Source organism: Nanorana parkeri, unplaced genomic scaffold, assembly GCF_000935625.1.
Source record: "Nanorana parkeri isolate BGI_ZX_2015 unplaced genomic scaffold, ASM93562v1 scaffold1925, whole genome shotgun sequence".
Taxonomy (NCBI): Eukaryota; Metazoa; Chordata; class Amphibia; order Anura; family Dicroglossidae; genus Nanorana; species Nanorana parkeri.
The window spans coordinates 120,712-145,255 of record NW_017308193.1 but is presented as its reverse complement, the minus strand read 5'-3'; the positions used below and the strand labels follow the sequence as shown (position 1 = coordinate 145,255).

Genomic DNA, 24,544 nt, shown 5'->3' with positions numbered 1-24,544 from the left:
TTTTTCCCATTATGAAGAGATATGTTAGCAGAAAAATGTCATGGTTTGCATGCTCAGCAACAAAAATGCTAATAACAGTTATATAATACAATCATGGTGGGATCATTTCTATAAACCTGATCTGCTGTTGAGGAAACAAATTGGGTCTTTTGTAGCCTGCAATCATTTTGTAATTGCACCAAAACATATAGCTATTAAGATAACAAGCATGTTCACTGCACTTTATGGATCTCTAGATGTCTATGAAGCTATAAGAGAAGTCACTGTTCATTTTTAACAGTCTTCCACTGGGAAATATATGAGGGCAGTGCAAAAATATTATTATTTATCTGGCCGACACAAACCCTGAGGGAAGAATTGAGGAACTTTGACATAACCTATTTTTAACTGTACCTCTGGCAATTGCGCATTCAAGTTTATAGGTGAATGTGTCAAGTAGACTACAGAACAAAGATATACAATATTACTCATAAGCTCTGTCATAATACATTTGTTTTTCTTATCACTTGAGTAAAGGAGAATAGTAAGCATGATTTATATTATAACCCAAAGTAACATGAATGTAATATTTAGCTTTGCGAATAGTTAAACTTAATATATGCATCTAATTTGAAATATAGTACCTCAACTGATAGAGATTGATATAAAATAAGATCATTAGAGAAATAACACATTGTTTCCCCTGGGCTTATATTACATATTATCCTCAATGAAATCTCAGAATGCCCACTTTCCTAGTTAGAGTCACTCTGCCCTAGATCTAATGTGATCTACTAGATTTACTGTGCTTTATTCCAATTATGTGGGTATTAATTTCTTTCAAGAACACAAGCCACCTTTTGTCTCAGGAAGGCTCCCAGATCCCAGCCTTGCCTCCTCTCATCCAATGGTCATTCTTCACATAGTTTTAGAAAACTCAATTTACTCTTTGGTGTTTACTACAGTCACATTTACTTACTAGCTAATCGCAGACAAGTGACACAACTGTCTTTAATAATAGCTAATGGAACTGCAAAAATATTACATCTGACATACTGACAATTTTTATTTAAAAAAATTAGAGATAGAACCCATCACTGCCTGTCAAATCTGAAAACACACCAGCAGTGCAGCCAGCAACAGTACCAGCCTATTTATGCAGTTCTATTGGTTTCTCAGCTGATTACTGTCATGCCCAAGATCTGGGATTGGCTAGTAGGTCAAAGTGACTGAAATAAATACCCAAGAGTAAATGGAATTTTCTAAAGCAGAGCAGTGGGCTGCAGACTGGGCAGTGACCCCTTTTACTGATGTAGCCACCAGCAGCATCACTCTGCATTAAGAGCAAAAACATGTGCAAAAACAGAGATTACAGAGTGTGCATTTCCCTATTACAATGTGCTGCCCTGTCCATACAAACAAACCTCTGCCACACCATGTTTCTAACACTGCTGATAGTGTCTTCAGTTCCTTTGCAACTACCGTGTTTCCCCGAAAGTAAGACCTACCCCGAAAATAAGACACTGTCTTATTTTCGGGGAAACACGGTAGTAACTCAGAGGGGCAGAGCTCAGGTATTGGGAGTTACTGGGCAAGATTATGTTAAAATGTATACCAATCAGTGCTGTTAAGCAGCAGCTATATTAACCTGGTTATATCACCTTTGTAGTTTCTGGGACTTGTAATTTTGCAGAACACAGCTATGTTACCAACAGTGGCCTAAACTAATGAATGCCCTAGTTCCAGCTGTACGATAGCAAGCATCTGCAGCTGGAAACATTGTTTACCTCGCTATTATGGACAGGCTGGGTGACATGCAAGGAAAAGGAACAACAGAACGCAGTTACGGAGTTAATTAATTATAATTTTATATTAAAAGTTTGAGTTGCACTTTAAACTTTTAAGTCCACCTGTCAGACTGTCAGGCTGCAGATAGCCTTTGTATTGAACTGATTGGAGGTTGTGGAAAGGCTGGTTCTAGATAAATATGACCTATAAAGGAAGGGGATGGGTCAGAAAAGGACAAATGCACTAACATGTTACTTATCACGTAAGTTCAAAAGCCACCATACATTATTGGCAACTATTCAGAGTCATTTAGTGATCATATCTTGAAGGGCCACTATAATATAACTCATCTAGCCACTTTAAACCATGCAATCATGTTATTTATACAGACTACAGTTTACTGACTAACAATGAAATGATTGTGAGAAGAAAACATTGCACCATTTAGAACTGCTGTGACTAAAAAAAATGTATAGTTTTACTACACTTCTCTAATAAACACAAATATATTTGGCCAGTCTTCAGTTACTGCAGTCTTTATAAGTGTCAGTTTTTTTATAACCATAACAATGAAAGGCTATATTTAAACCATGACAATAAAAGGCTAAATAACTGTAATGTTAAAAAGGACCTACATGAGCAGAAGTCTTACAGCCTACTCTTTATGTGAGAACCAGATCCTGTTGGAATCATGCATTTGCACAACAGTGGTCCAAATATGGAGCTCCAATTGTTCTAATAACACCCTTTAGCCATCAAAAATAATTGTTTTGAGCTTATTTTACCTGTGAAAGTAAATTGTCAGCAGGGAGTCATGTAAGCCGACATGTCCAACTTGGATTTAAAAGTTGCAATCATGTTTATCCTTAATTCAAACTATCAGGAGCTCAGAACTTTGTTATCTTAGCAGGAGATCTAAATATTGTCAATACAGAGGCTTCCAACATGCAGAAGAATTGTGGTAAAATGTACAGGAGTCATTAAAAGTGTTAAGGTGTCAGGTAGGAGATGGTTGGGTGTTAGAAGTTTAAGTGTAGGGGATATTTTTTAAGCAGGGGCAGCATATTTTTCTCTTGTTCTCTACATTGGAAGCCCTGTGCCAAGTGGCAAACTCCCAGTGCTATGAACACATTAATGGCTGATTCACAGCTCTGTAAAATCCTAACCTGGAACAAATATCCAGATCAGCACTACCAAATGTCATAGCTACAACCCTGTTTCAGGTGAGGGACTCCCTAAACACATGCGAAAATTATTCCATGTTCTGCTCCAAATATTTGTCCCCCAGTTGCCCAGTCCCAAGTGATGGCTCTCAGCGTACCTTTGCAACACATGGCAAATATGAAATAGAGAGAAGCCACACTCCAGATCAGTAACCACGTTTGTATTTAGTTCCTAGTACTCAGGCAAACCAGCTGGTCTCCTCTGCTGATGCGTTTCACTCAATAAGAGCTTAGTCAGAGTTACTCTCTGACTAGGTTCTTTTCAAGTGAAACATCAGGGGAGAAGCTCAAGTGGATTGCTTATGCACATGGACTCTCTTAATACACACATTTGGTTATGTATATGTAGTGTGGATTGTTTCTTCTATTTGGCATTTGATTCCTGTTTAAATTGGCCCTAGTGTGCGTGCGAGATAAGGACCATAAATTGAAAGCTCCTCAAGGGCAGGGACTTATGTCAATGTGCAACTATGTAAAGCTCTGCGTAAACTGTCTGCACTATAAAAATACCGGTAATAAATAAATTTTAACTCACACTGCTTGCCCTTAAAAATTATAGGTTTTACATGTCATAGGTAACACATACTTTTACTTGCTTTAGTTTAAATTGTATGTAAACTTGAAAAGTCAAAAGAGACCATTTGTTTTCTCAGTTACAGTCAAATAAGGTATGTAAAGCTTCACGATTGTGGTATGTGTGCAAGACGTGTAATGCTTAGTGATCTGCCCAGCATCTTCCCACTTGTAGCACTTCCTGTCTTGAGCCACTAATTCTACTCACCGGCTGCAAATCATATCATATGTACTCTCTCCCACAATGGGAACAACAGAACATGCTGATGCATGCTGTGCCTGCAGTACTGTTGTCAAGCTGTGAAATCACAGGCAGACATGGCCCCTGCTCTGTACTGTAAGAATAACAGAGGCTCACATGACTTGTAATTTTGCAGAACACAGCTATGTTACCAACAGTGGCCTGATGCTGTGGCTTCAAATCACAAACAAGATGTGAAGCACAGATCCTAGAGACATTGCCATCATGTGAACCCTCCAAAACGTAGGTCATAAAAAGGTAATTAGAACAATTAACAATAGCGACTGCATTTTCCATGCTATTAGCAGCTGGTCATATGCATTCCTGGTTGGCTAAATTACCTTCTGTATCTTGCCCGTCTTTGTAGATTGTAAGCTCTCACAAGCAGGATCCTTCTAATCCTTTTGTATGGTGTTGTAATTTTACGCTCTCCCCATATGTTGTAAAGCGCAAACTGTTGGCACTATATAAATTATGTATAATAATAATAATAATAAGAAAAAGTCTTGACTTCACAGTTGCTGTAGATAAATAAGACCTTTATTGTTTTTATAAAGACAGTTAGTAGATTTCTTGGAGACATACCATGCATACCTATGTGGAGCAGCGCTGTTACCCATAGGTATCTAGCATTGCTTCCTTCAAATTTCATATTCATTACAGGTAAATCAATTTACCCAATAACTAATTTAATGATTCATTGCTGCGTATTGATAAATATTTGCCCTACTAGTAAGAGCAGATAGACATCTTATTAAGGGCTGTCAAAATATTGATTTGGGAGATTTTAATGAACTGTGTAACAAACAGAAAGGCCAAGCAATCTAGATAATAAATTGCCAAATTAACGCAGGCAGGTGTAAATTAATTCACGGCTGCCTTTTGTTCTTGCCACGCTCCATATTATAATCCAGGAGAAAGGTGAAGTGTTGGAATGATTAGTTACGTACATTAGTTTGTACACAATAACAAGGCTCAGTTCTGTGTATTGATGTCCTTCTGTTCTGCTAGGTAGAGCAGAACAATGTTTTCAAAAGGTGTGTTGGAAAAGCTGTAAGCTTCTAAAATCCAAACTATTTATGATGTCAAGGAAGGTGAAAAATGTTAGCTTATGGCTAAACAGGAATTGTATTGAAAGCCTAACCTCTTTGAGGATGTGTCAGCTAATTCATCAACTGTGTGATGTACTCAAACATTACTGTGTAATTTAGCTTTTGAGTAAAGGCTTGCATACATGGAAGAATCAACAAATACAGCCACTAAGATATTTGTCCATGCTTCTCCTAATCAATTAAGAGACCACTTTCTTTTTCTGCCCCAATGACCATACAGTGTGAGAAATCTCCCCCCTAACTGTAATGTAGACTTGACATGTAAGCGAGCAACAATTTTGGGTTGTGGGCCCAAACGCCGTTTCGTTATACAGATTGGGATCTTTTGGAATTTCTTTTTAGTTTCTCACTGGGTTTTTGGATTGTTTTATTTAGTTTCATTTTGGTGAAATTCAGCAAATGTGAAATTTCGTTAAAAGAACACTTGGATTGTTTGCATTCAGCCTCACTGGAATTCAGACATTCGGATGCATCTGCTGGCCAAAATTTACCAACTTTTGTATGAATTTGCATTCGGAACAAAATTAAACTTACATGTCTAATGCACAGCATTTTCCTAACCCTTACAAAGGGGTTTATTACCGATTGATCAGATATATTGTGCTCTCTTCCTGTGCCAATAACTGCACAGAAAGTGAGATAAATTTTTCCTCTTCGGAACTAAGATGGCAGTAAGTACCCTGCAGAGGTTGAAGACCTTCTCCACACTATCTAAAACAAACAAAAATGTTTGGGCCCGCAATGCAGATCCATGCACAACACGCCGGACGCTTAAACACATCACAACACATATATGTCCAAACACATGTGATGTGTTAGAGAAATGAAAAGATCATTTTTTTAAAATAAATGCTCCATACGGACTCAAAATAAATAAGCAAAGATACCTAAATGCATGATCAGATGAGAAGAAAGGACAATAAAAAATTAAGCAATACAAAAACAGTGTCATAGGTTCTAACCCATCCTCACGCTACTAAAATGTGGTTTTGTTTGTTTTTTGTGTACCTGTAGAAAAGATTTCCCATAACTTTTGGATATGACAAGAAAGAGAAAATATCATCAATAGAGACACACTAGATAATAAAAAACTGACAAAAGCTTTAAGCCTTCCCTGATCTATCCAAAACAAAAAGAAAACAATTGGCTGGAGTTGGGCTTCAAATTGGTGCATTCCCCTCCACAGCTGCAGAATGCACCAACATAAGGACATTCTAACATTGCCACAGGTGTCGAAATGTTGTATACAGCACATTGCACTATAACCTTTTTGTTTGAGGTTTATTGACCTTTCAGAAAATGATACTTCATTAAAGTGACATTAAAGTATAATGTCCTTTGCGGCCGACCGAGATTTTCGAATGGGAGCGTGCGGTGAAGACACAGGTAAGTTTCAACCTGTTTGAAAGTGTATTTAAAAAAAAAACGTGTTTGCATATATCTACTGCTTGCTTGCAGTAGATATATGCTAAACAAATCTGAGGGTTTAATAACCCTTTAAGTTCTGTTCACTGCAGCACATTGCAATGTGGTGTAATGTGCCACAACATGCACAAGTACTGCATGTTGTACTATTTTCAGCGCACACCCTTGCAATGCAGTGGTGTGAATTGACTTAATAGGAAACAAGGCACATTGCTCTGTCTATGCATTGGGGCAGATTTGGGCAACGCTGTCCTGCACACCTGTTGTGAGCAGGCCCTAAATGTGAAATCAAAATGTGTCACTCAGAAAGGTGTTATCTTTGAGTATGTATACTTTGAAACCAGAAAACTATATGAATCATTTTGAATAATCAATAGCATGAGTAACAACACAATCTGTATTGCTTCCCAAACACGCTATGTCACCCAAAACAGTAAATGAACTGGCAGTTTTGTTTTTAATTAGAATTTTCTTTGTTACATTATTAGATCCTGTTGCTTCCTTCAATGATTATAGTTATTATTCACTTCATTTCTCATTGCTGAACAGGAACTCAGACCCCTGAGGCTTTTTATGAAACTGCAGGGGAAAACTTCATTACTGGAGAGAATGCCTTGACAATGAAATGTGCTAATCTTCTGTGGTGACATCACTGCATGCAAGAATTACATTGTGTTAGTAATATTGCCTTTTATTGGCCATTATTATGTAAACTACATTATATTTCTCAAGTTATTAGATATAATATATGCTGTGTTTTATAACACAATTTGTAACAAACTACTGGTTAAATTAATACATACAATAATATATAAATACAGTACAAACATACATAGAATATATTAAAACAGTCCAACAAGCATAGCTCAAAGTTTAACCCCCCCAGCAATGAATTGCACTCCATCCTGTACTGAAATTGCTTTAGTAGGTGGAATTTGATTGGCTACTGCAGACTGCTATTGTGATCTGCTCCTAATAATGTTTAAATGATTAGTCATTTTGGGTTATTCTTTCTAAATTTGTTTTTCAATTGTTTATATTTAACATGGAGAAATTTAGAAAGTGTAATGGATTCACCAGTTGGATGCACATTTTTTTTGGTAATAGCCAGGGTCTCAAGTCATCTTTCAGAGCAAATTACATGATGCAAGTTTGTAGTTCCAGTTGGAAGAAAACCATGTGTAGTTACGACAGCTGAAACAGTGTATATATAGCCCTGTCAACTGCACCGTGGAAATAGGTAAGCATAAAAAAAAACCAAACAACTTAATATACTGACCACCCTCTTCATTAAAATGTAAAAGATCTTTTGTAAGGTATACACATATTTGTCTAAACTATTGAAGGTTTTTTTTTTTCTTCAAGAGATGGGTGTACCTCATAAAAAAATAGCCAGCATTATAATGCAGTGCATTCCCTATCATCTAATCTAAGGCATTTAACAAGGGTTAACACAAATTCCTACCCAGGTGACCCTTTTTACTGCTGCAAGGTCCCAGCTTAGTGGAAGCCAAACTTAAGCCCTCCAGGTGTTGTGGAACTACAAGCTCTATAAGCCATTTCAAGACTCTGAGACAGGCATGACTTCCAGAGACAGATGCATGATGGTATTTGTAGTTTCACCACAGCTGGAGGACCAAAGTTTGGCTTCCCCCTAGCTCATATTGTAACTTAACACAAGATGTAATTTCAATGTTGTGATGACTGGCTGGATAAGAAGTAAAATGTCTTAAGAGAACTATTGGGTAAGTGTTTTTCCCCATAGTTCTCTTTAGGGTCACCGAAGGACATATACTAACCTCCTCCCATGACAAAAAGCTCAGTATATAGCAGGATATTGCCTGTGATACACTGAGAGCGCCGAAGCCGGGACGGATCCACCACAATACTGTCTGAATCCACCCAGCTGTGCAAACTGCCTATCTAGAGACAGAGCCAACTGTGCCCGCACCCTCCCCGATTTGTTCCTCCACTCAGCGCTGGAGGATAGGAGAGGGGGGGGAATCACTGTGGGGAGCAGTGACTGATGGTCACCGCTCACTGCAGTAAGAGGACCGGGAAGTGATCGGATCGGCTGCATGTTTCTGCTCACTTCCCGATCAATAGAGCCAACCTGCGACAGCTTCTTTGTTGGCTCTCACTAGGAGGATGAGTGGAAATCACTCACCTCATAGGTCTCCTTTAACTCCATCACAGGTACACACTATGAAAAAGTTACCAGACTCAGCTGGAAAAAAACAAGACATATCAGGTTTTCCCTTCAAAAAAAAAAAGTACCTCACACTGTAAGAAAAAGTAAATAAACCAAAAGATAGCCCACAAAACCTTACAGAGTGGGATCCAATCCAATTTGGCTCATTAGAGGAAATAAATCCTACCCAATAAACTAGGGAGTAGGGAATGTGTAAACTTCCTGTCAGTCTCTGTGTACCATGTGGGATAATTACCCTCACTTCCAGTCAAACAGGAAGTGAAAGCAAATCTATAAAATATACAGGAACCCCCGCTTAGTTGTCACTGATTCAAGTGCCCCCATTGGAAGATTTTCCCTTTATTCATGGTCTAGTGAAAATTCAATGTTTTGGAATGTACGATACTTTCAGTCCTGTTTACCAGGTCAAATAGAGAGACCACAGAAACAGCAAGTAAAACCAGACACAGATTTGAACCCTTCCCCACTCTAAAAATATATATATTTTATTATAGATGGGAAATAAGCCTTTGAACACTGTTCTATACAAATCTTTTTTGAAACCAACGTATGAATCTGCCAAACACGCTTTCTGGGATACTATTCAACCTTTCCCAGTTCTAACAGTAAAGAACACTTTTCTGTCAAGAAATTTACAAGCTGAGTATCAAAGCTGTCAAGTACTGTACATTTCAAAAGGTTCTTCCAACTATTTTAAAAAACAGGTGATCAATAGATCTATAGATAATCTTGGGTTTTACACTCACCATTGTCAATCCATTGCTGTGTAGCGCTCCTTCCTGTTCTGCTATATTCCGAGATATGGTGATAGATGGGAGATCAAGACTTTGTGGTGGGAACTGAGGAGTAAATCCACTCCCTTGTACAGTCAATGCTTCACCCATAACTTGGAATGGAAGAAGAACATCGGTCATGTTAAGTGTAGGGTCTGTTTCTGGAGGTGGGGTTATAGGAGGAATTTCAAACTCTTCATCACCAAGACTTGGTGTGTGGAATGTCTGTCAGACAGAAATATTCAGCATTAATTTCTCAGTTCAGTGCTAACTTTATCCTTTGCAGTAAAACTTTACAGAATTTGTGCATTTTAAAGAGACCATTAATGCTTTGTAAATGTACCTTCTGCACGGAACCTCAGTGAATGTATTAAATTACATTATAAAATGTATTTTACTTTTGTTTTTATTGAACCTATCACTGTCCACAAATCAGATATATTGGCTTTTAGTCTCATTTATTTTTTAGGTAGTCAGTGAAAAATGCACAAAAATGTAAAACAAACAATTACTAGCTATATTGTATTTTACCTGTTCAACATGCCTATCTCCATGAGCTAGGCATGTTGAGAAATCATAAGACAAACTATGAAACTAAAAAACTAGCAAAAGAAGTGTTTTGTAAAGTAAATGGCCAGAGGGAATAACCTTTGATAGATAATGTAATAGAGACTGAAACTAAAAAAAAATGTTTTTCAAATATGATTTAGTTTACAATAAACACAAATGTTCACATCCCAACAGTTGTCTTAAAAAATAAACCTCTGTTGCTTAAATATTGAAAGCCTTGCATAAACAGATCAGGCTGATTAAAGATTTAAATGTAATTATCACATGGTTGTAATAGTGTACCAGTATTAACAGTGTTTTAATGTGTACTTAATTAGCGACATCTGTCTTTGTTTGTTTCAGCAACAGATACATTAGGCTTAGTGCATATCAAATTGCCTATTTATTGATACCTAGCCACAATAAAAAAATAGCTCACATTATGCAATACTCATGCACCATAAATTCAGACAATTGTGTACTGCACACAGCAGTTTAATCTGCCCAAACACAGCCGTTTACTTTGATTTGTGCAAGCAAGGAAATGCAGACTGTTGAATTGTTGTCTATATTTCTATTGCAATGGAACATTGACTGTTATTATTCAGCGTAAACAATTCTCAAGCAGTGATGATGATAAGAATGCCAGGCTTTCAGGTAGCAGTGTTTAAACACTGGATATGTTAAGCTGAAGTAAACAGCAGTTTAGCTGCCGCAGGGCATTTTTTTATTCTTACACACTGAAATGTGTTGTATTTTTCCATTCTTAATCACGAAAGGTCATCTTCCAAAGGTTTGTAATGCAGTACATCCAAACATATTGTACATTTTGAATAGTACCCATAGCAACTAGAAAAATCATAACTGGATTTATCAAGAAAATATATATTACATATCAATAGAACACTGACAATGCTTTATGTAATGTATGCGCTCAATCATAAAAATCAGTCCTGGTTTTGTGAAAAGGTTAGAAAAACTTGGGAGACAAAATGTCATGGAAGGAGCTAAGGTTTTATTACCTTTTTAAATTAATTTAAGCAGTACCATATTTTGTTTACATCTTGAGAGTATAGCTATAAAGTAAGTAATCATAGAAATGTCTCAATAAAAGAGAAAGGAGTTTCAAAAGGTAAAAACTGGTTATAGAAAAGTCCACTAGTATACACAGATGATCTCCGGCTTCTAAATGCGAAAAGGACTATATTTATCAACAATATTTAGGTGAACTGATAAAACACTTAGCTGGCACATCTAAATAAATAAGTCTTGCCATCACTAATTCCCCTTTCACAGGGTCTGATCAGGAGGGGATCCGTGCACAGATCCTCTCCTGTTTGGAGCAGTACGGATCAGATGTCACTGCTGTGATATCTGTGTTCGTCCACTCTGAAATAACTGGACTCCATGTCAGTTTATGGGGAATCAGATGTCAATGGACTTCCCCCGATTTGGCACAATCAGGTCCAGCTATTTGTTTTTCTAGACCTGGCTGAAGTCCGGGGTAACCAGGTGTAAATGGACGCCTGTTTGATTGGGTCCATCTGAAAAACTGACAGCCAGACCGATCGGGCCCTCCATGTAAAAGGGGCCTAAAGACTATTTCTTCATATTTGTAGGATTATGCTAGTATGGGCACTGTGGTGGCTAATCATGTCAATACTCACTAAACTAAGAACATTTTAGGGTAACAGTTAAGGGGAACTACTGCAAAAAAAGTGACCAAAAGTACACAAGCTCCATAGCTGATACGTGATGAAAAAAGGGGAGAAGTAACCTGCAGATATTTTGGGGGAAGGGTGTGACATAGAAATTTAACACTGGTTTCTATAACCAAAAAAAAAGAAAATAGATTACTTAAGTAATACAAAAAAATATGCATATTTGGTAAGCCAACCAAACTATTTTCTACTTGCCTTTGTTTTTGTCATCTTATTGCAATTGCTCACTACACATTGATTACTGATGCAAATAGCATCTGGTCTAAAAAGCATCCAGCCACAGTTTAGGGCTCCAAAAAAATAAAATATATAGTTCTGATTAAATAACAACAATACTCTATTGTAATTTAAATTAAAGGAGACAATGACTATTGCATGCTAGTTAATGAAAGATATTCTTCGGAAAGATATCATTAGCAGCTGTACAGTACATTGTCATCCTTCAAATTGCTAATGATGATAGAAATTAATAACCGCGTATGAAGGACGTATATGCAGGATAAAGCAGAAAGCTCTTTGCTTGCATATACAACCTGTCAGCTGTCATTAGAGGTCAGGAGTGATGATCCCTCTGATTCTCTATAAGATTATGCTATTTGTATAGACTGTTGAAGCTCAAATAATCACTTCGGATGCAAAGCACAATTTAATAAAGGAGTCAGAATAATGGGAGTTTACATATTTTTTCATCAATGTGTTGCTTAAAAACAAGGTAATTTATCACATTACAGAAACTCCACTATCATCCAACATAGATAGATTGGCCAGGATCAGAAGAAACTGGCTAATGAACATAACCCAATGGCTGCAATTGCAGTTATTTGGCACTAATATGGTCTTCTAACAGATGCAACAGTAATTTGTGGCTCATTTGCAACACCATTACTGCTTAATGAAATCTAACATATCACATTAACAATACGGATAAACACTCAGTCTTGTTGTGGCATGTGGCTTTTTAACTTGTTTTCATTATCACTATAATTAAAGCTTTGAAATATTTAAATATTCAGGTGCATGATAAATATATTGTGAGAGTTGTCTGGATTGTCTTTAAGTATAACCACTTGGGCCCTTCTAGTGCCACTGGGGTTGCCAGGCTGCAGTTTGGGTTTTTGCAGTAGAAAACTAACACTAGGTTTCATTTATTATCAAAGACACACACAATCTGTGTGTGTTTAAATATATTGGAGCTCCCAGAGGTATTTGTGAATCTAAAAATTTTAGCCAAAAAGTTTTCAGGTTTGGTGCCTAAAATATGCGACAACCTATAATGCAGTACATAGCCTTTTCCCTGGTCAGCAGAATCATAACAGCCAGTCCACATGAGGGTGGACTTACAGCAGCTATACTGTCAGTGTGTTTTGGGTAGGTAAGAGAGAGCTAACAATTCTGTTTATGGAAAGATCGCTTTAAAAGATAAGATTGCTTTTTGCCATTTGTACATATTCCCCATGATAGTGGCTTCCCTTGCTTTTTTTGATAACTGGCTTAACCTCTTGCTGGCTTAACCAAAACAGGCGGACACGGATGCTTCCTGGCGGGTGGACGTACATGTATGATTTTTTTTTCTGCCCGTGGGCACGAGCAGAATCCCGCCAAGAATGTGAAAAGCCATTACCGGCTGTTAGATACAATCGGTCACCAATCGCTTGTATGACCATGCACAGTGGGGCCCGCCACAGTGTCTATGTCAATCTGTATATACAAATATAGACATAAAAAAAAAAATGGAACAGAGCGACACCTCTGTGTGTAAAATTGTTTATTAATATGAATAAAACAAGGGATATATGCACCTCACAAGCAAACGTTTTAATCACGCTTTGATAACCAGCAAGAGACCACACTGTGTTAACCCAACATAGTTTCACACCGACTATAAACCACAGCTGCCTCCGGTCACATCACCATCCACCGGCCGCAGCCAGCCAAGATTGACGCGTTTCAGGGGCACACCCTCTTCATCAGTATCATGCTGTGGCCTCTTGCTCGTTATCAAAGCGTGATGAAAACATTTGCTTGCGAGTACACATATCTTGTTTTATTCATTTTAATAAACGATTTTACACACAGAGGTGGCGCCCTGTTATCTATTGTTCTTTATGCTCATGGTGGAAGCCCCAGAGCCTTGCATGAGCAGCCCCTCAAGTTTGTGTGAAAAACTGTGACAAACTGTGGAAAACCTTGATTATTCAACAGCGAGTGGATTCTTCAGCTGGCAGCCATTAGCGCCCAGAGTTAATGAACACTTTTTGTCAAATGTAGACATTAATTTGTGCTTCTAAGCATATTAAAACAGTTGCTGATAATACAACACCATAAATAATTCTCAGTAACATTAAGATATATAATCACTATTATTTCTACTTTATTTACATCTTCTAAAACACAGTACAAAGTTAGACATACAAAAAGTAACAAAAAACATGCAAAACATGAAACACTATATATGAGAACCTGTCTAAAAAGGACAGACATTAAAAACAAAATAGATTTGGCAATAGTAGTTGTGCTGTAGGTAACATTTAGTGATGAGAGAAATGAGGGACATTCAGGTAACTGAAAGGAGATGTTATGAGTTAACATGGATATAGTCATATATACATGTTTTTTAGGGTGAGTTTAACCTTTAATGGGTAGTAAATGACACAAATATGTCTAAAACATACACAGAGTACCTTAAAGCATTCATCAGTCCACTGCTGTTTCTGTGTAAACAAAGAAAGCATTGATATAAGATTAAATAGAATGAGTATAGGATTTGGAGCAAATTGACACACTATAAAAAATTAGATTATGTGAAAGAAAGTATGAAATCAAGATGACAAAGTTTAGCCACTTCACTTTAATATATAGCCATTACACAGAAGTAAATGCCTTACACGAGCAGGAATACATCAAATTATCTAGCTAACACTGTGGCCTATAGAAAACATTTATTCATTTAAGAACATGCCATATATAAAATAAAAGAACACTAAACAGGGTGTAGATGGTTGAATGCCATCTGTACGGAAATGTTGAAAACATTTGTTCCTTTTGATAAAAATGCAAATGCGAAGAGGTTGTTGTATCAACATATAACAGCCTATGTCTGCCACGGTGAATTATCACAGCTGGAATTAAATTGTCTCTTAACAGCTGCTAGCAGCGGACTTTTCATCAATGCTCGATTCAAATGTAGGAAGAAATTCTCCAGAATGAAACATTATGTTATCCTTACAGATGGGGTTTTGTGTTCATTATCACAAATAAATGCTGGGCCCCATGCCAAACATTATTCGATTATCTAAGCAAGTCTTAATGGTCATAGAAAAGATAGGACAAGTGAGTGGAATGCTAATTTTCCAACTGTCCAGTTGATTTTGCAACCTACTGTATTACTCTAGGTCCAATTTACAACAGAAAGTTTAAAATCCCTCCAATTTTAAACCAAAAGGTATCATTTAAATTTACTTTATTTTGTTATCAGAATATTGTTAGGTCATGCTTTCAGCTTGTTAACGGGTCATTATTTATGACAGAAAGGCAACTGGGTTGATGTCATTACTAAGCATGCTATTCATAGCCACAATGCCACTTTTCTTTATTTTTAGGTGACCAGAGCTCCAGGACACAAAATAAAAAAATATTAAGGCAATGAGGGGCAGGTAACTATCCCGCGACCATTACTATTAATCACGTCCTGTATATAAAGGGAGAGAAATGTGAAAGGTGTGTGCGCTTAGGGTTGCATGTATCTTTGTTTATTTTTTCTTAATTTAATAAGGGTATACACTTTATAAAGAGTGTTAGCCTAGTACCAAGCTCATACGTACGCTTTATTCCTTGTTGATGACCGTCTACACCCTAAATTGTACCCTATGTAAAACCGTTTTTCTTTATTTTTGGACTAATGGAACGGGTTAGTACTTCCGTCAGGTTTTTTTTTTTTTTTACTTCTATGCACCCTCAATGGGGAGAGTATCCCGAAAGGTGATGGGAAATCCAAAAGTTGTCATCAAACCAGGGTGTTAGGGGAGAACCCCCTACAGGGGCACCTGCTCTGGTGACAACAAAGATGTGATTTCCCCTCAGCTTTGAGAGATTTCCTCTCACTTCCTGCTCTGTCTCACAGGCAGGAAGTAAGAAGAACGATCAATACACTTAAAGATTGAGCTATTGTTGAATTTTGTGGCATTCCTCTTCTTTCAGTAAACCTTATATAGTATCCAGTCTTCTACATACAGATATTCCATGTAATATTCTGCATAGCATGCGGAATACAGATATTGATGTTTTAACATTTTATATTTTATGCAGAAAGAATTCTCTAAGTATATCATCCAGCATGCCACACCATTATAAATTTTAGTAATATGCATAGAAAGATATTTGTACATCTCATATATCAATAATACGTTAGACATCATGTGCATTATTCAAAAAAAAAAAAATTGTACGTTTTTAGCAGTATAAATTCTACATACAATCCATCCTTCTCCACATATACAAATATAGTTTTTTTGTTTTTTCCCATGCTCATTAGTGAAATTTCACTACATTCACCAACCTTAGGGTGAACTTCCCCTTCAAGGTGCAAAATTTCCTTGCAAAGTGAACAGCCTATTTGCCTTTAGTGAATAAACCCCTATGTGTGGCATACATCAACCTATGGCAGCTATTAGTTAGATGCATTATGAAGTGTTGCTTTGGTTTAACTGACCTAGCACACAGTTATTGCATTTGCACTTCTTTCTTGAACTATGGTGTTTATATAAATCTTTAGTCTAGTAAGCTGTGTAAGTATGTGGCAAACTAAAATCTTGTTCACACTCCAGTGCTGCACTGTGTTTAAAACACACACCACATGTATATTAAGATCACTGTTCTAAACCACTGGGAATTACAAATGGTACCTGTAGTTATTTAAAGTGTATGTCAATTCAAAATAAAAATAAAAAAACATATACAGTACATAGCTTCAATAATAAGGTGAATGTATCTGGTTATCCCATTAAATACCCTGCAAGTACATGTTTATTTGTGAGAAATGCAGTCAGCTCTTAAGCCCTGTTGTAAGCTGGCAACACTAAGCATTTTTGTGGACTGAATGTTGCCAGTTTATTTTTGCTAGACTACCCAGCAATGCCAACCCTCAGATCTCTGCAACATAAAGCTTAGTCATTCTGTAATCCAAGATAAGAGGGCTCTTTTAGATAACACAGGAAGTGTGGAATGAACACAGTTTTTTTTGTGCACTTATCAGACAGATTTAACAAAATGCTTCGAAAAGTATATTAAAAAAAAAAAAAGACGAAAAGGGAGCAAAAAATCAGTTCATTATTGCGGTTTACATACACTTTAAGATGTACTATGTAAGAGCTCACCCAAACTGTGAAATGTACTATTCACACAGATTTTAGAGAAGGGTATTTTCTCCTTATGACACACTGCACTTTAAAAAACATGGGTTTTTGTGATACAGTTTTGAGAGGAGATTTGTGAACATAGCCTAAGGTGTAATAGAAACACTGATGGCCAAAGAGTAAAACTTACTTTTTTCTGTGAACTCTCTACCAAAGCATATACTATAAAAATGGCTTTACCTATAAACTTTAGGAAAGGACATGGCACAATTGAGATAAGAAGGCACAGGCACAAAAAGTTTAAAGACTTCAAATTATATTTAATTATATCATGGGGGAGGATATATGAGCTTTTTGTTTTAAAAGCCCCCTGTTTGCAAGAGCATTAGCTTGGGAGCAGATTCTACACAAATATAATATATCCAATATGTTCAATGAAGGCCTGCTACACTCCATGTAAGGTTCAGTGTGCCCCCTTCCCCCTTTGCTGAAACACTGTATTAACTTCATAAAAACCCCTATAGAGAAAAAAAAGTTAGACAATATACCCATCTGTAGTGGAGGGGTGACTTCACAATCCTGCCAAAGAGATCCCAGAGAATGCGGACCACTCCAACACTTTTGAGAAGAGGCTGCATCACAGTGCAGTATCATACTAACAGCGAGTTTTAGGCTTCTCAACATTCCCCAGGATCTCACCAGAAGGGGGATGATGCCACTCTCACCTAAGTCTGTGGGGGGAATCCAAAGGAAAGGTAGATATTGTATATCTTACTTGTTTCCCTACAGGTATTTAGAATTAATTTTGTGTTTCAAAAAGGGGTGTTGGGGCCACACTAGAAAAGCAGACCTTGCTATGTAGGTGCAAGCTCCATTTTAATGTAAACCTGTCATTAGAGAATATTAGTCATCTAGCTGTTAAGATGATTTGGTTACTGACAATACTTTCTGAGTCAATGACCTTGAAAAAGTCAGAGTACAGTCATAAGCCCTAATCTGCATAACCAACAGTGGTAAAGTGTTTCAGTATTAAAGTGAAAAGGTCAATAAAACAACCAGGAAACAAGCATTTTTATAAGGAGAGGTCATAAATAGAAGCCTTCATTATTTTCTCATGACAGATTTCCTTTAAGCCACTAGGCAGAGACAAAGGCTTGAATAATGAGCCCCACTTATGAGGTAACCTTGCCAAAATATTGGTTTAGATTTTGTCATATGGGCCACTGGATCACTTTTCATTAAGTAAAACATATAACACTTAAATTGTAACCTGTATTAAAGAAATATTGAGGCTGACCACATTTTTAAATATTAGTTTTCTTGCTGCTCTGATTATCTAATGGCTTTAGGATTTTCTAAGTTATTGACATAGAGCAGAGGCGCAGATTAAGAGCTGGATTCACTCTGATTTTTCTGACCTGCCTTCTTCCTCCAGATAGCTCTTCCAGGAGGTTAGCAGTGGTCAGCAATGGCTATATTTCTGTCAGTCATAGCATCTGTTCCACTGTGGTAAGATAACTTACTCACTGCTCATTTTGTGAGCCATATCAAGAAAGTGTAAAAGTGTCTACTTTTCCTTTTTTCACTATGGCAGCTATATTAACCCCTTCATGACTGAGACCTTTTTTTAATTTTTTGCACCCATGTTATATTCCACATTTTAGGCCTGCAAATTATTTAAAACCCTCACACATTATATATTTTCAGAATGCCAAGACCCTATACAATATAATGGTGGTAGTTGCAAATTTTTATGTTGCGCAATATTAGCGCAACTCCTTATTAAACCCCCAAATTTAGTGATACATTTAATTAAATGCCCCACAACACAACAAAATACCCATTTTTTTAATTAAATATAAAAGATGAGGTTACAACAAGTAAAACGATACCCAACATGTCCAGTTTACAAATTGTGTCCGTCCGTGAAACGGCGAAAAACTGCAGTACCCCAAAAAGTCCAGAGAAGACGCTTTAAAAGCCCCCACAGGTCAATTTAGAGATACCCTAAAATACTGGCCCTAGAATTATTGCTCACTCCGGCGTGCGCGGCGATACCCAAAATGTGTTGCGCGTTCGTCGTTTTCATACGTAGACGCACCCGACACGTGTTTACGTGGCGATGCGGGGGCCTTTTAAATGTTTTTTATTATTATTATTAGATTTATTTAATTTTAAAAACTGTTTTGTTTTTTTTACTTTACTTTGACGGCTTACAAGCCCCCCCCATGTGATAGATGGTGGTGACAGGTACTCTTTAAGGTGATGCTGAGGGTCCAAAAGACCCCCAGTGTCACCTTTACACTGGAAATAAGCTATTGAAGTGCAGATCACACTTCAATAGCTTATAGGTGGGCTACAGGAGCCCAGAACTGACAGCCCAGGGACCGGAAGTGATGCAATCTGCATCGCTCCCGGTCCCATAGAACGGGGAGGGGATCGATGAACGGAAGTTCGTCGACCTCCTCCCCAGCTCCCCACGGACACCAAGGACGCCGATCCCGGGCACGTAGGAGGGGCAAAGGAGCCCGGGAAGCACGGCGGCGGTGTCCGGTAGGGGGGGGCCCTTCTTCGGGACACAGAAGCGATCTGGCAACAGGTAAGTCGCCAGAATCGCTTCTGTTGTAAAGCCGACAGTCGGCTCTACAAGTTTAAACAGAGTCCCGGCGGCAAAAGTCGCCGGGAGTCTGTTTGAACAGCCCCGATGCTGGCGACGTACACTGTACGTTGTCAGTCACGAAGGGGTTAAAATGTTTAATATGTCTGCTTGGCATTCTTCACATAACCTCCAGGATATGTTAACCTTACTTGCTTTGCCTTGTAAAGGCAATCACTGACCCGTTGTTCATTAGGACAAGAAAAAAAAAATTCTGGTCATAAGTCAGCTGGGGCTTTAAATTATGATTGAAATACTGGGCATTTCAGGAAAAAATAATTTAATATATTGCTATACTGATTACCTCCTACTAAAGACCAGATTAAACTACTCTTAAAAGGTATATGGAAAAAGCATGCAAGCTAAATAACTTCCAGCAGAAAATCAGTCCTAAGTCCTCCCAATAATGAGACATGAACACAATGTCCTGTTATATTATCAAATTAGTATTCTTAACATAAGGACGCTTAGCAAAAGTATACACTAAAATGGCTTGATAAGGCGACATGGTGTAGGCTTTCAGAGTCAACAACAGCATCAGCAAATAAAAAAAAAGCACACAACCAGAGTACACATGTGCACAACAAAAAAAATGTGTTCCCAAATGAAAAACGTTCATTTGTCAAAGGAAACAAATTTTTACGTTTCAGATTCGGAGGCAACGAGCCTCCGAATCCGAAACCACCAAAACCGAAGAACAAGCGGCGGCCATATCAACCGCCGCCATGTTCTATTTGGACTAGATCTTAGTATACACCAAGATGGTGGCGCCCGATGGTGTTCGAGTGCCACCATCTTGGCATATACCAAGATCTACTCCAAAATGGCGATGTGCATGCGCAGAATGCGCTGCCAGCCGTTCTGGCCGCCGCTCGTTCAGCGTGTAACATCACCGTCATGTGATGTCACGCGCTCCGCCTCCAACATGGTGGCGGGCATGCGCAAAACATGTCGGTGGCCAATATGGCCACCGGCATGTTCTAGAACGTATTTATGTATGCCCGAATATCGTTTTAGTATATGGAATATATTAGTATATGGAATATATTACATTTATTATTTCGGATATGGACAAACCGCTGAATGAACTGATTTTCGTTTTTTTTTTTGTTGATCTGTATCCGAATGCACATGTCTAATACAGAACTCAAATCATATTGGCATAATAAGGCAATAGCATGTAGTAACCATCTAGCCAGTTGGGAAAATATGGAGATAGAATTCAGCCATAAAGAAACAAACTTTCCAGAAAACTTGACACTGCAGAAAAAGTTTAGTTCAGTTTAGAAGCTTTTTTTTCTGCAGTGAAACCTATCCAGTTCCATGATCTGTAGGTACATCCCATACTGTACAAGGCTAGACATTGTGATGAATATTAGCAAGCACAGAAAAACTACTAAGTATGTGCTTAAAGAGTTACATTGAATGTTTCAAACCTGGATAAAAAGCAGATCATGCAAGCAAGCTCAGTCTTTTCTAACCGTAAAGTAAATCCAGACACGCCCACCTTCTGTGATCAATACAAAATGTATATGCAACACCTGAAAGTTGTGTGAAACTTAAGTGAAAACATTTATAAAAATAGACTACTTAGACTTTACGAATAATAAGCATAGTTTTTCTTTATTTTGTTTTCAAATTTACCCAGAAAAAAAAGTTTTTGGTGGAAAGCTGCCTTAAGACATTCTATGGACATCCCAATTTTAGATAATGGGGAAACTAATTTTTACATACATGTGAAGTAGCTAAGCTTAATGCAAATAATCTCAAACATGTGTGCCGATATTAAAAATGCTGGTTTTATGTATAGTTTGTAATTATGTCTGTGCACAGGTACATATATCACATGTGCTTCAACTTTAGAACAGCATAGGGATTTTAGGAGCTTAGTTTGTCCTCATTCATGGCAATTAAAAGGTACTTTTTCCCCCCACAAAATGATAACATTTTGGCAGCATATGACTTTTGATTCATGTTAAATGTAAAAATGAATGATCAGCCGTGATATAAATCAGCAGGCCTGAATATTTTGTGATAACCTACAGAAAGAAAAAGTATGTGCCCTAGATAACATACATTAATAAATGTTAGTCATGCTGTATAATATCAGTCAACCTTAAAATGTGCAAGCTAAGTACATGTACAACATGGCTATCCAGGAACTTTGTTGTCACTGCTTTAGCTAAAAATGTCCAGCCATTCTAGCCTGCCTTTATTTCGGTAGATGCCTGTTTCCACTATTTTGTTACACATTTGCAGGGTGCATCGCCTTTTTAGCAGAAGCCTTACAAAGCCCACATCCAAGTGGGATGATAAAGCCATAGTATTGAGTGAACTATTAAACCACACATCTGCTGTGATGATGAAAGCAACCCATCCCCCTTTCGCATCAATACATCTGCATGACAAAAGAGAAGCTGGAAAAATCCTATCCTAAATGCATCTGCATTAATGACAGAAGTGTGGTGTAGGTTCTCTTGCAAAAAAACTCTAAAAAACAAATTTACTATCCAAACTGCTTACTGAATATGACAGAATATGTGGACTGTATATGCTCCCATCTCCACATGTGCAATTCTAGATCTACCAGCAAAAATTGGCACATCAAGGATCTCTCTGTCATTTTTTATCTGGAACATTGTCACCCCATCTACCTTCTACAAGATCAATCTTTGGCAAAAAAAAAAGAGAGATATACCTAAATCTCCTGAACCTGTCCCTCTACTTCTTGAGCTTTCGCTTCTGTTACTGAAATTTTATTGAGTTGAAGATACAATTAGTGCATGCAAAGATAATGTGTACCAGCACACAATCTTTTGTGTATATACCATGGTGATATTTATAAACACTAATGAAATAACAAATAAGAAATGCAAGCAAGTTCTATAGATACGCAAATTTTATATGAAAATCTTATATCAAATCCAGAGCTTTAATGACTACGTGGTAAAATCTCACTGTAGGTGAGCCAAGGGTCCCATTTAAAGTGGTATTGGGGTAAGGTGTCTCTAATAAGGCATGCGGTTCTTTCCATAAACAATAGTGCTCATGCTTAGTATTATATGATCAAAGAGGATATTATGTTTTTTCCAGTTACGGTCTATGGCCTTTTGGAAGGCTCCAAATAGGGTAGTCTGAAAAGCAGTACAGTTAGGGTTGGTTTTTATTTTTTACTGCCAAAGCCTACTTATATTAGGTAGTTAAATTAGATTACACAGAAATATATGACTATTTAATGCTGATGACTATTTAACAATATATCTAGCACCATGAGCAACAAAACAAACCATGCAATCAAATTTTAGCTCTTCAGTGTAGTTAGAAAATGGCAGATTATCTGCAACTAGCTAACATGGTTTACTACAGGCTGTGATATTTGTGAGCCATTTGTAACGGCACTTATAGCAGAATTTAAAAAATCCATGTGTTTCTAATTGTCAGAAAAGTCATCTTGTTCACAGAGTGCTTGATTTCCCATTAGGCAAGTGTCTACCACATTGGCATGCTGCAGGAGTATCTGCCTTATGGCCAGCTAAATTGAGTAGTAATGCAGTACTGTCAGGTTATTTTCTTTCTTATTAAAGTCTTTATTTTGTGCTCCATGAAACACATTCAGATGCAGAGTTTCAATCTTATTTATCCCGTCTGCTAAATTATCTAAGCAAACAGATGTATATGAGAAGAGATAAAAGTACACCTACCTCATTTGCGGCGAGAAATGCATTATTGGCTTCTGCCATATTCATGTAGTTGTTATTATTTCCAAACTGAAAAAGAATAGGGGAAAAAAAAGAGAAGATTGTTTTGCTTAGCAAATCTGGAGTTTGATATATTTCAGATTATAATGATCCAAACAAGCAATAACAAACATTTCTATTCATCCATCATATCAGAGGAAGATAAATGTTGTTTCATAGAAAAACAGAAATCTGAAAGCATACATGCAGAAAGTCACCCAGCATTAGAAATTTAATTACTGTGTTCCACTCCAACAAAATGATATTTTATGCATAAAATACAGTGGCTCAGAAAAAAGATCCATGATGTTAAATCACAGAAGCATGTATGTTTATACAATTTACCTGAAATCACTAGAATTAATTTGGACACATAAGACACATTTTATGTATTAAAAGAAGAAAAAAACTTTAATTAAAACCTAATGTTAGGTGGTTCCTGATTCAATGTTTACAAAATACTAAGTGAGAAATTTAAAAACGAATTTATATTGTAGATCACAATGCAGTTGTATATTCATGGCAATATTGCTAAAAAAAAATGCTAGATTATCATTTGTAATACAAAAAAAAAAAAATAGGAAGCAATTTCAATCAAACTATATATACAGAAGAAATGTTTAATCTGACAATTTTTTTTAACAATGATTATTACAGCATTAGATGGGCAAAATAAATGGACACAGGTCCATTTAGACATTTCATTTCTGGATAACCTTCACCCCAAGGTACTTAAGGAATTAAGCCAGGTTATAACTGGTAGGATCCCCAGTGATTGGGGGAGGGCTACGGTAGTCCCAATATTCAAAAAGGGGGCTAGGTGCCAACCTGGGAACTATAGGCCGCTCAGTCTAACATCGGTAGTTTGTAAAATGCTAGACGACATAATAAAGGATTATCTGGTAGAATGTGTTCAGGAAAACGGGATAGTTAATGACAATCAGCATGGGTTCAGGAAAGATCGTTCCTGCCTAACTAACTTGCTAACTTTTTATGAGGGGGTAAGTAGAGATATGGATGGAGGGAGGCCGGTAGATGTGGTATATCTGGATTTCCCAAAGGCTTTTGATACGGTACCACACAAACGCTTGCTACACAAGCTGAGGGCTATGGGCATAGATGAGGTGGTGTGTACGTGGATAGAGAACTGGCTAGTGTGTACGTGGATAGAGAACTGGTGGTGTGTACTGGATAGAGAACGTAC

The 24,544-nt window shown here is 37.4% G+C and overlaps 1 protein-coding gene across 3 annotated transcripts in view; it reads right to left on the bottom strand.

Annotated features, from left to right (window-relative positions):
- The window catches only part of TOX3 (TOX high mobility group box family member 3), a 145,083-nt gene that overhangs the window by 34,628 nt on the left and 85,911 nt on the right, over positions 1 to 24,544 (bottom strand). Inside the window, exons 2-4 of one of the 3 annotated variants that reach the window (XM_018572073.1) lie at positions 23,305 to 23,370; positions 19,756 to 19,758; positions 9,300 to 9,551 (exon numbers count right to left, since the gene is read on the bottom strand). In XM_018572073.1, the coding sequence (XP_018427575.1) occupies positions 9,300 to 9,551; positions 19,756 to 19,758; positions 23,305 to 23,370 (321 nt within the window). Of the gene's footprint in view, positions 1 to 9,299; positions 9,552 to 14,277; positions 14,308 to 19,755; positions 19,759 to 23,304; positions 23,371 to 24,544 lie in introns of all 3 variants that reach the window. The other 2 variants (XM_018572071.1, XM_018572072.1) reach the window with 2 other exon arrangements.